This window comes from Macaca fascicularis, chromosome 7 (genome assembly GCF_037993035.2).
Source record: "Macaca fascicularis isolate 582-1 chromosome 7, T2T-MFA8v1.1".
NCBI classification, from domain to species: domain Eukaryota; kingdom Metazoa; phylum Chordata; class Mammalia; order Primates; family Cercopithecidae; genus Macaca; species Macaca fascicularis.
In genome coordinates this window covers 27,512,100-27,524,964 of record NC_088381.1, presented here as the reverse complement: position 1 = coordinate 27,524,964, position 12,865 = coordinate 27,512,100, and the positions used below count along the sequence as shown (strand labels likewise).

Sequence of the window (12,865 nt, the reverse complement as noted above, 5' to 3'; positions counted from 1 at the left end):
GAGGCTGAGGCGGGAGGAGGGGGCAGATCATGAGGTCAGGAGTTCGAGATCAGCCTGGCCAACCTGGTGAAACCCCATCTCTACTAAAAATACAAAAATTAGCCAGGCATGGTAGCGTGCACCTGTGATCACAGCTTACTTGGGAGGCTGAGGCAGGAGAATTGCTTGAATTCGGGAGGCAGAGGTTGCAGTGAGCTGAGATCATGCCACTGCACTCCAGCCTGGGTGACAGAGCAAGACTCTGTCTTGCAAAAAAAAAAAAAGAGGAGGGGTAGTTTGATGGTGGACGACAAAGGGGAGAGAGACTCCCAAGAGAGATACAGTGTGGCTCTGACTGAAGTGAATAGAGAACCCACTTTAACCAGCTAAATGGACGTGTTTGCATTTTGAAGGAAGAGCCCATTATCCCTCAAGATCTCTAGTGGGCTAATTATTTCAGGAAGATGGGTCTTTTCATCATCTCTTCCTTACTGGAAAGGGATAGGGTTTGCAGGGGAAAATGAGAAGACTAGGGTAGGACAGGTGAGGTTTGAAGTGTCCTGCTAGACAGGCTGGTGTCACCATCTCCACCCAGATGCCCCACAGGTACCAGGAACTCAGGGATGAATTCATCTTCCCTACAGGCTGGCTCCTCCTCCAAGATGTCCATTTCAGTTGGTGGCACCTCTATATCCCTTCACCCTACCTGTCTCTCAAGCTAGAAGAAACACTCATCGTAATCCTTGACTCATCCCTGAACCCCAGCAATCACTCATGCTGTTCCTTACTGTGCTCTCTCCCTGTCACCCAGAGGACAAGCTAAAGATCAGAAACATGAGGCATTTAACTGTCTTTAAACACGAGGTGTTTAACTATCTTTCTAATTGCCATGGCTTCCTACTGCCTTCGGGAAATATCTCAAGGCAAGTAAAAGTGTTTGAAATCCATTCTTCAAGTTGTCCTATAGAAATTTTTGAAATGTCAATGGCCCACTTGTTGTCAGATCTGATTAGACATTACTTTTCCCTTAAAGTGAGGCTATGGGAAAGCTCTTGCCAAGAGGAAGGATAATTGTCCACTCTGCGTTTTCCTGCTGTTCACATATGTCTGTATGATTAGCGGCTCATCTTCAGTCCTCGGTTTTGTTTCTTTCAGGCATCCTTTGAAATCACTGGGCTATTTTGCAAGGGCTAGTTTAGTTAGAATGAAATAGTATAATCAGTGAGTCTGTTTAACCAAGCACACATAAACATATGCTGAAATAAATTAAAACTACTAAAAAAGAACAAACAAGTGAGGCATAAACTAAACACCTCTCCCCACCCCACGTGGGGGATCTTTCCCTCATCCCTCAGAATGCCACACAACAGTGGGGCCCAAATCTATCTGTGTATTAAATATTGGTAAAGCTTAATTTATCTCATTACAGAAAAGGAAACCGAAATAGAGGTTCTAAGAGTTCCATTTTGTGCACCCCACCAATGGTGCCTAGTGGAGGCTGCTACCCTTTCAGTCATGTTGTCCCCCATGAGTCCCCCAAACTGCCTGCTTCCTGTGGCAGGTGGTGGAAATTTGGGAGACCTCAGGTCTTCCCAGAAGCAGGGGTAAGCTCAGGGTATCTGTCTTCAAGGCAGGTGGCTCCTTTGGAGGGTTGGGAAAGGACCAGACCCAAGAAGTCTTCAAGAATATACTGTGAAGTTAACCCTGAGTCTGAAAAATCCATTCCCTAACCCTTCTAAATCATCTAAGTTTCACCATGGGTGCCTTTTAAAGTGTTCCCAAATGCCTTTTGTAAGCCTCAAAACTACCATCCTCACTCACGTATGAAAGGAATTAGACCAATCAAAGGCACTTTTCATGAGCTTCTAAGCTTTGATTATTTCTACATAGGAGAGGGGAGGATCAAGGTTTTTTTGTTTTTTTTTTTTTTTTTTTTGCTTATCTCTGACTCAAAGGCCCCACCATCCCTCAAGACTTTCATTTCATTCTACCTCCTACATCTCCATGTTCTTTCTTTAAAATTCTAGGAATATACAAACAACAGTTTTATACAAGGGATGGAAAAATGTTTTCTAGTTTGAATCCGCTGGAGATGCAACAACTCAGTGAGTCTCTCTGGAAACCACAACTGTGTTAGGTTCACATTTCAAAACACTAGTTAAAGGTCGTTAATGGTCCTGCCCCCACAGCTTCTTAGGGACAACCAAAACCTAAAGCAGAGGCAGTGTCTTCTTGAGGAGGCGTTTTATCATCATCAAGGATATCCCATCTTGCAGACCACCACGCCTCACCCCTACCGCAAACACCTTCCTCATCATTCACCCACAGAACAGAAAAGGAGATGGGAAGGGGCGGCAAGGCCATCACTCTCCCCATTTGCTCCTGGCCACTTATCAGTAGTGAAAGATGGAGCATGAGGGACGTGACAGGTTCAGTCAGCTTTTCTGGCTGCATAAACTGAGCAGAAGGATGGTTGCTCATCATGAAAGTTCAAATTCAGGCCAGACGCTGTGGCTCACACCTGTAATTCCAGCACTTTGGGAGGCCAAGGCAGGTGGATCACGAGGTCGGGAGTTCGTAGACCAGCCTGGCCAACGTGGTGAAACCCCATCTCTACTAAAAATACAAAAATTAGCCAGGCATGGTGGTGTGCCACTGTAGTCCCAGCTACTCAGGGCACTGAATCAGGAGAATCGCTTGAATCCAGGAGGCGGAGGTTGCAGTGAGCCGAGATTGTGTCACTGCCCTCCAGCCTGGGCGACAGAGCAAGAATCTGTTTCAAAAAAAAGAAAAGATAGTTCAAAGTAGTTTGTGAGCCTGCTCCATCTCAAGGAGGCTTGCTTGAAGTTCCTTCATTTTTTGGTTTTTTTTTCCCCTAACAATTAAGTGTAAGAGATTGAGTGCCAGAAACTTGGACTACCAGGAATGTCCCTCCGCCTAGGGCTCTTATCCCTTCCCTTGGGCCTTTCCTCCCACCTTCCCTGTCCTCTGGGTCCCCTGCCTTGACAGATGATGCCCATTAAGCACTCCAGATTGTTTTCTTCTGGGAACCATCTTCACTCTTAACCTCTGCTTAACATTTTTAGCTAATTCTCTTCCCTGCCATTATCTTAAGCTATTTAGAGAAACGAAGTAATTCTGATCTGTACTGGCTATTACAAATAATTTCGCATTTTATAATTTTGACATAGCTATCCACACTTACATTCAAGTTTTCCACACACTCCTTAGAGAAGTTTCCAAGTCCTGTGAAAAAGAAGGGAGAATAGCTGTCCCCTCACCCTGTCCACTCCCACATCCTGGAGTGATGCTGGGCTGTAGCTCAGAGCTCAGAGCCTGTCATCTTTTATAACTATCATTTACTTTATTTTTCCCAAAATTTATTACCTTGTTCTTACCATGCTGAAGCTCTTCTACCCACTCACCCAGCTTGGTAAAGATCTTCCTGTTGTTTATCACCATTAGCTTGGCATTTCACCATCTGGGAGAGCTTAGTATTTCTAGAAACATGGAAACATCACTTGTATTCCAGCTGAACATCATTTATAAAAGCAGCAGCTCAGACTGGCCCCAGCACTTTTCCATGCAGTGAAGTTCCCCCCTTAAATTATCTTTTGCTTTCTCTCTCCAAACTAGCTCACTGCCATTGTCACCCCATTCTCCCAACATAGTCCTGGTGTGTTTCCTTTCTTGTAAATGATTGAAGGGTCCTTATTCTCAGAGCCTTCATATTATCTTTGATTGAGCTCTTCTATCAATCTTGGTTTAAGGAGGACCCCTGTCTTTCTACCAGGATGAATTTGCTATCGCTACATAATCACATTTTTATATCCATTCTCAGAGATTCTGAGGTACTATAAGCAATCCATTACCTTTCATGCCTAGAAAATGGGAACTTTTGTTCAAACATGGTTAAAAGAATTATCCTTGGCCAGAAGAGCTCTCCTAGGGCTTGTAAACAGAAAGAGAAGTTTTTACCAAGACCTATCGTCCATCTTTTAGTGTTTCCCCATTGATAAACATGGTCCACTAGTTAGGCCTGTTTCCCAAATATCCCAAGCACACCCATGACCTTGACTCCCAAAGCTTAGCTCATGCTATTTCTCTCAGCCTGCAGTGTTCCTCCTTGGTGGGTCACCAATAGGCACCCTGTGCAGAAGTCTGAGGCAGAAGGATGGTTGAAAGCAAGGCCAAGATTTCCATGTGCAAAAAATCTTCCAAATGGGACTGCTCCCTCAGTGCCCTCTCTCTCCCTTAAATCACTTGTAACATTATGTATGCATGCTGGAAACAATGGTATCTCCCCACCTTCCCCATTAATCTCTGAGAGTTGTGAAAGGGTTCTGTTGACCAGTGTCTTGATTTTATTTCTCTCAATCCTATCCCACTATTTCCTATAATGTTTACCAGAGAATGTGATATATATATGTCATATATATGACTTATGACATATATATATATTCATATGCATATATATATTTCCAGTAAGTTTGAGAAGTGGTGGATTAAACAAAACTATGCAGGTATCTTTACTGTAGGACTTCTCAAAGCCTTAATAAGCTACCTGGTATGGTGAACCATCAAAAGCAAACCATGATATATTGTCATCTACAAACTCATTTAACTGACCTCAAGACTTTCTTTCCTGGCGCATCTAACAGGACAAGTGCTCTGTAGGATGCGTGTTGGAGCACAGTGTTATCAATCGTGGGTCCTACATTCATCATGTCAGAATCACTTAGGGAGCTTGTGACAATTTGGGGTAGAGTATGGAAACCTACTTGGTTGTTGCTTTTTCTTAAAGCCTTCCTGGTAATTTTAGTGGTCCATAATATTTGGGTTCCTCTGCACGACACTTTTGATCTTTAAAGCTTCAGAGATGCTATCCCGGTGACCCTCCTGAGCCCTCACTGTAGAATTTTGTACCCAAAATTACTTGCAGGTAAATAATAAATTCTTATACAAAATAGATGGCAGGAAGCTTATCAGGGAAACCACCCAGGGACTTTGTGACTTGGGGAAAAATACTGGCCTATATCCATGACTTTAGAAACCACTTCCTAACATCATAGCTGTCCCTACCTACATGCAAATCCACCTTCAGAGCCCATGGACTTTACCCCAGCTATTCTCACTCATGCCAATGCGGGCTGTTTCACGTGTTTCTGTATTTTGTTTCATTTCTATATCTGGCCTCACTGCAGGATCATATTCAGAGCAAGACCCAATTGAATACTTTTCTCGGGATTTCCTCATAGCATTTGATACGTAGCCAAACTAAGAGTAAATGCTCAATAATTGCAGAGAAGACAAGGGACAAAGGGGACCTTGGTCTAAAAGAGACAAAAAGTTGGCTCTGGAATTAAAAAGCAGGTAGAGCAGGTGGTAAATGTGGCAAGATGGGTAGGTACTCAACTTCGCCTGCTGAAGTAAGAGCCTCTTAAATGGTATAATCTTCCTCCACTCTCAAGTTGTGTCTTTGTTACTTCTCTGTTCTTCATATGATAAATATACATCACTAGTAGTTCAGGAATAGATGACCAACTTGTCCCAATTTACATGGAACATTTCCAGTTTTAGCAATGAAAGTCCACTGCCTGGGAAAGCCCTCCTTGCTGGAAAACTGGACATTTGGTCACTCAGGAGGCAAAAATAGTTCCCTAATCAAAGAAAATCGAGACTGCTACATCTCATTCTACCCACCTGAATACATTTCCTATTGCTGCTGTAACAAATTACCACAAATTTAGTGGCTTAAGACACCAATTTATAATTTTGTATTTCTGGAGATCAGAAGTCCGAAATGGATTTTACAGAGCTAAAATCCAGGTGTGGCAGGGGCTCCATTTTGTTTTTTTTTTCTGGAGGCTCCAGGGGACAATCCCCTCCCTGGCCATTTCCAGCTTCTACAGGACACATTCCTTGGTTCTGACTCTCCATCCATCTTCAGAGCCAGCCACCATGTCACCCCAACCTCTGTTTTCATCATTGCATCTCTTTTCTAACTCGCTCTCCCACTTCCCTCTTTCACTCTCAACTTAATTATGTCTGCAAATTCCCTTTTGCCATGTAAGGCAGCATATCCAGGGATGAGGATGTGGATATCTCTGGGGGTCATTATTCTGCCTACCACACCAACTTCTCTCTGGGAGTTGATAGAACACCTTAATGTATTAAAGAAATACTTTTAAAATCTCACAGAATGCTTAATCAGTGTTTTTTAAATTTATGTAATCAAGAAATTCTTCTTTTCTTCCCAAGGAACACTTCTTAACATTTCATGGAAAGCTGCTGCTCTTGCAGAAGAGTAGGATTCAGAATGGTAGATGGGCAGACTGCAAGAATCCAGAGACATTTCACTACACATACAGAGTTTTGAGGGAACTCAGTTATAGATCCAAATTCCTCTTGGCAACTTCAATACATATTCTTTGTACATACTAATATACAAACTCAGCTGCCTAAGAAGAAACCTAAGGTCAAGGCATGGTGGATCTCCCTTTCTTCCACTGTTGTAGCCTCGACCTCCTGGGCTCAAGCAATTCTCCTATCTTAGCCTCCTGAGTAGCTGAGACTACAGGTGTATGCGTGGCTAATTTTTCATTGTATTTTATTTTATTTTATTTTATTTTATTTTATTTTATTTTTATTGAGATAGGGTCTCGCTGTCACACAGGCTGGAGTACAGTGTCATGATCACAACTCACTGCAGTCTCAACCTCCTGGGCTCAAGCCATCCTGCCACCTCAGCCTCTCAAGTAGCTGAGACTACAGGTGCATGGCACCTCATCCAGCTAATTTTTGTATTTTTTCTAGAGACAGGGTTTTGCCATGTTGCCCAGGATGGTCTCAAACTCCTAGGCTCAAGCGATCTGCCCAGCTCAGCCTCCCAAAGTGCTGGGATTACAGGGTGTGGTGGCCAAGAAAAAAATCTTAATTGGACATTTTGCCCTGGGGGTATAAAACCTCCTGGCAAACAAAGAGTTGATGTGAAATTCGCATTGCCAATGACTCTTTTGGTAAGGCACCATAACTCATCCCTGCCCATCTTATTTAGAGGTGCATTTCCAATAAAACTTCATTTCTTATGTTTGGTAAGTAGTTATCAAAGTTTGATATTTTATATTATACCTAAAATAATTAAAATGATAACTCGCTCCAAAGAAAATTTTTAATTTTTGCTTAGAGATTTATGGTTCCTGGAATCTATCTTCTTTTAATTTAAATTTAAATTCATATGCATCCTTTGGTTGTAGAGAATTATGATGAATTGATAAATATTTTCAAGCATAAGCACATACATGAAGTTAAAGTGCTGTGGGTGAAGTAGAATAGAGATACAATTTCAAGGAGAAAAAAAATGTAACATTTCCAATTTTTAAAGAAGACCTTGTTCATGTCATTTTTAAAGTGTACAATAATGGGTATTATATAACAACGGTACTTATGTTACATTGGACACATTTAAAATAATGATTTAACAGGTTAATTTGAAAATGTCACTATTTACCTTACCTAGAAATTATATCTTTCCTATTTAATCTTAACGTGAAAAATGCTTGCTGACAAGTTTTAAAATATTCAAGGAGGTACACAGTTTTTAAAAATTCTTATAGGGGCCAGGCACAGTGCATATTCCTATAGTCCCAGCTACTTGGGAAGCTGAGACAGGAGGATTGCTTGAGCCCTGGAGTTCAAGGCCAGCTTTGAGGCTGCCATAGCGAGGCCCCCATCTCAAAGAACAAAATAAAATAAATGTTGATAAATTGAATTAATTATTATTATTTTTTTGAGACAGTGTTGCTCTGTTGATCAGGCCAGAGTACAGTGGCACAATCTCAGCTCACTGCAACCTCTGCCTCCCGGGTTCAAACAATTCTCGTGTTTCAGCCTCCCAAGTAGCTGGGACTACAGGTGCACGCCATCATGCCTGGCTAATTTTTGTATTTTTAGTAGAGATGGGGTTTAGCCATGTTGGCCAGGGTGGTCTCAAACTCCTGACCTCAACTGATCCACCTGCCTCAGCCTCCCAAAATGCTGGGATTACAGGCATGAGCCACAGCACCCAGCCAATTAATTATTTTTAAAATAAATCTTATGGGGATATGTGAGCTCTGACAACTGGTCCAGAGCAGAAAATGCTGGCAGTACAAACAGCAGGGTATGGAATCAGGCCAGCAGGAAAGCCTAGGGAAAATGCCCACTTAACCCAGCCCAAAGGGTTAAACAGCACCTGGCACAGAGCCAGCACTCCCTTCACTCAGCCGACACCTGTGTGTTGCCAGTGTGCCAAGCACTGGGGGTAAAGTCGGGCTTAGACACGAGTCCCTGTCACCAGGCACTAACCTGCCACTGGACGCATATGTAGTTGACCTGCTGCTTCTGTGTAAATGCATGTTGGCTGCAATTCCAGAGAGTCTAAGACCTTATTCTTGGGCAGTTTTTAGAAGCTGTGACTACAAAGCCATGACTCATATTTTTATATTCTAGAATGGATCCGTCTACATTCCACTATTCCTATTAGAATAGTTACCTGAGGAGGCATATACTTATTTCAGTGACAGGGCGATTACTCAAAAGTCTTTAAGCTTCATCTGTGGAATTGACTTCAAAGCATACAGTGCAATCTTCTGAATATGCTTAGTGCTAGTAAATATTTGCCTTTGGAGAGCAACTTTGATTTTGCAGAGAACAAAAGCTATTCACACAAAGCTCTAGTGATCATGGTAGATGATGAGACTGGGCAGGAATATCATTTGCCTCAAACTCTGGAATAGCATCAGTCAGGAAGTCGGAGCTTTCTCATAGTAAAGAAGAGTCAGGAGAGATTGTTCATTCCTTTTATGTTCTGCACAATGAGTGTTTATTCCTCTTAGCACTGAGGCAGAAGGGAAAAGCCTGGCCATGTCAGGGTCACTTGGGTGTGAAGTTGCTTAAAGATTCTGTGGTCTCAGACTTTGGAAGAGAAGCTTGCTGGGGCTGTGGAAGGCCCCTGGTGCTCGCTGCTTTAGTTCTGCTGACCCAGGAGCAGAGAGGCAGGGTCCAGACAAGGACAACAGAAGCCAGGCATGTGGCCATTGCTCTGTCTGCTCTGCGTATCCTGTCACTCCTGTGTGAACACAAAGTACTGGACAAAAGCTCTTGAGATTCTCAAGGACCCTCAATTCTCAAAAGGAATATTGGTTTTTCTTAGTTCTACTAAAATACTTAGTAGAACACTGTATTTTACTACTTTCTTATTCTTCTGCATTTCTCTGGTATTTTACTCAACAGCACCATTCCCTATTCCCAGAACTGAGCTAGGTGCTGTGGGAGACATTGCCTCTGTCCTTGGACAATTTGAATCTCCTTGGGAAGATAAGAACAATATGCATACATACTGTAGAGTGAGAATGGCTAGTGGGTTTCATTTCAGATGTCAGCTCCAGCTAATTGGTGGCCTTGTAGAGTATTTCATCAAATCAAAACACCATCAATTGTAAGATGCCATTTTATGCATTCTTAAGAAAAAAAATACGCTATAAATTATGAACCATTGCTTTCTTATTACTTAGAATTTTTATTTATACTTATTGAAAGAGGATTTTTAGACTTATTTGCATATAATATTGTGGATTTTTTAAACATATATTGTTCTCATTCATTCATAAAGTGGAAAATAACAGCAAAATAAATTGGGTCTGGTTTTCCTAAGCTGCTTCACCTTCGGAGTACTACTCATCTGTAGCATCTTTGATTTGGAGTTATTGATGTGTGTGTTCTCACAGTACAACTCTCTATGCCATCAAGAGTATTCAGGAGGCAACATTTCTTACAAAAATTTCTCTTGACTTTCTCCCAAATCTCTGACAACTTTTGTGTAAATTGATGTGCACACAGGTAATAACAACCACAGCACAACAGCTACCTGGCAACAGTAACTGAAAGACCCATCCAATTTTCAATTTTTCAAAAGCAAAAGAATACCTCTTAGGCCCAATGATATGTGGGTTCTGAGACTCAGTCAAAAATGACTGTCATGATCAACTATCCATGTCTGCCCTGGGAATGGGGTTGACAATGGAGCTGCATTCTTGCAATTAAGCAATAATTTGCTGCTGTATAGTTTGCGAAGCGGAATGGTTTCCAGTGTGAGAGCAGTGGTAGAGTGTTCTCTGTGAGCTAATAGAATCAGGAAGGCTTTATGAATGAAGTAGGTCTAAAAATGTAAGATTTGGCCTGGATAAGAGGAGATGACCTCCAGCAGAGGAAGGAGCATAAGCACAGTTTAGAGGATTTGAAAGGGTAAACAAGCATGTCACATGGAGAGGAAAGTGGGGGAACCAGGCTGGGGTGGGGTTTAGTTAGGGAGTTAGGGGATATAAAGACATGAGTTTTTGCTCTGAGAGCATAAGTTCAAGTTAGTGTGTTTTACTTGTGGAAAAGTAATAGACAGTTCTTATAATTCTAAAACTTTTATATGTTTTTTTTTACCATAGGTCCTGATGTTTTTAGTTCAAAGAGTCTTGCTCTTCAAGCCCAGAAGAAGATTCTGAGCAAAATAGCCAGCAAAACTGTGGCCAACATGTTGATTGATGACACCAGCAGTGAGATCTTTGATGAGCTCTACAAAGTCACCAAAGAGCACACTCACAACAAGAAGGAAGCCCACAAGATCATGAAAGACTTAATCAAGGTGGCGATCAAAATTGGGATCCTCTACCGAAACAACCAGTTTAGCCAAGAGGAGCTTGTTATTGTGGAGAAGTTCCGGAAGAAGCTGAACCAGACCGCCATGACCATTGTCAGCTTCTATGAGGTGGAATACACCTTTGATAGGAATGTGCTCTCCAATCTCCTGCATGAGTGCAAGGACCTGGTACATGAACTGGTGCAGCGGCACCTGACGCCCAGGACCCACGGGCGCATCAACCACGTCTTTAACCACTTTGCCAATGTGGAGTTCCTCTCTACCCTTTATAGTCTGGATGGAGACTGTAGACCCAACCTCAAGAGGATTTGTGAAGGAATCAATAAGTTGCTAGATGAGAAAGTCCTTTAAATGCCTTCCCCCCTCCTGGACTTTGCTGCTTTAAAGTTACAGCACTCAACCATGATCTGGGTGAGAATCAAGAACATAAGCAGAAACCCTTGTCAAAGATGTCCATGTTCTGTCCTGTTCTTCCCTCCGATGCTGATTCTGATGCTGAACTGAGCTCAGGTGTGTTTTTCTTCTGTGCTCTCCAGCAAGGTTTCTACTTAAAATCACATGTGTGCAAGCCCAAAGGACATTTCATCTATTCCAAGCAGAAAGGCTGTTCTGTTCATTACAGTGAGTGCAGTTCATCTCATGGAGTGGGAGGAGCACTAGACCAGAAGACAGAGGACATGGATTTGGTTTCCAGCTTAACCAGTTAGGATTGTGTCCTCTGCATTCTGGAACCATGATGCCTGCCTGCCTCACAGGGTTGTTGTGAGGACCAGATGAGATGATGTATGTTCATGCTTTTGGAATCTCTAATTTAAGGTCTTAATATTTTGTCTTCTGAGCATGAGGGGATAAACCTGGATGTAGACTATTAAGCAGCATAGGAGAAAAGAACAATAGAATCTAATGGACTGGGTTTGCAATCTGTCTCTAAATGTACTGCTTCAGACAAAGTGAAATCCAAAGGTGTGAAAAAGTATAGCTGCAAATTGGAAAAATATGTTTCAAGAGTCTTCTTTTTGGCCAGGCGTGATGGCCCACACCTGTAATCCCAGCAGTTTGGGAGGCTGAGGTGGGCAGATTGCCTGAGGTCAGGAGTTCAAGACCAGCCTGGCCAACATGATGAAACCCTATCTCTACTAAAAGTACAAAAAGTAGCCAGGCGTGGTGGCGCATGCCTGTAATCCCAGCTACTCAGGAGGCTGAGGCAGGAGAATTGTTTGAACCCAGGAGATGGAGGCTGCAGTGAGCTGAGACCATGCCACTGCACTCCAGCCTGGGCAACAGAGCAAGACTCTTGTCTCTAAAAAAAAATGATAATAATAATAAAAAGAGGTGTTTTTTGAAGTCTTAGATGTTCAGGTTTATGATCCTGCAGAGAGAAACTTTCCATTGGGGGTGGGGAGAGAGAGTTTTCCATCCACAACACAGAAACAGAAAAACACTGTGCTCCCTCTGCAGGACCAGCCTTCCCTTATCTAAGGGGCATGGAGCTCAGGGAGGCTTTATTCCATATGCGCAGGAGAATCAGGCAGAATGAACCCCTACCCATCTTTCTTGGCCTTTCACAGTCATTTTGTGCTGTTTTCTCTGGTTCATTAATAAATTGAAACTACCCTCCAAACAACAGACCTTAGAGTTGTGATTCAAAATAAAATTCCTTGGAGTTAAATACAGTGTTAAGAAAAACAGGATTGAAGGGAAGAAGAAAATGAAGAGCAAGAGTTCTGCCCTCAAACCCTAAGGGGAAGTAGATTCAGGGGAGCATAAGTGGGTGGATCTGTGAGATGGTCAATGGGGAGCTAGCCCACAGACACAAACCACCTTCTCCAAATGTCACAGCCTTGCTTTCACAGTGCAGCTTCTGAGGTCTTTTCATCATAGTCTTAACCAACACCAGAACAATGTACTTCCTTTCAACACTGTGCCATATTAAGAGACTTGCTCCTCTTGCCTTTCCTCCCATCCTCCTGTGCTTCTCTTCTAATGATAATGCAAAAATACCATACTAGTGCAGCCATATGGTTCATCACACCCCATGGTCTATCTCCAGCAGGAGCATCAAGAGGTTTTGTGCTCTTGCTGGTTTGTGGGGAGATGTGAAACAATGTCCACTGAGCCTCGCTGGCCATTCAGCCTCAGCTGGCTGTCATGTCAATATCAGAGCAAACCATCTAGTTATGTTCTTCAGCCACAGCA

At 42.6% G+C, this 12,865-nt stretch overlaps 1 protein-coding gene across 8 annotated transcripts in view; it reads left to right on the top strand.

The window, feature by feature from the left end:
• TNFAIP8L3 (TNF alpha induced protein 8 like 3) overlaps positions 1-12,290 on the top strand; it is a 37,994-nt gene extending 25,704 nt beyond the window's left edge. For all 8 annotated transcript variants that reach the window (XM_005559554.5, XM_073995808.1, XM_073995805.1 and 5 more), the window contains one exon: positions 10,458-12,290. In XM_005559554.5, the coding sequence (XP_005559611.1) occupies positions 10,458-11,020 (563 nt within the window). In that variant the 3' untranslated portion in view covers positions 11,021-12,290. The remainder of the gene's footprint in view (positions 1-10,457) is intronic.
• Positions 12,291-12,865: the final 575 nt, after the last annotated feature.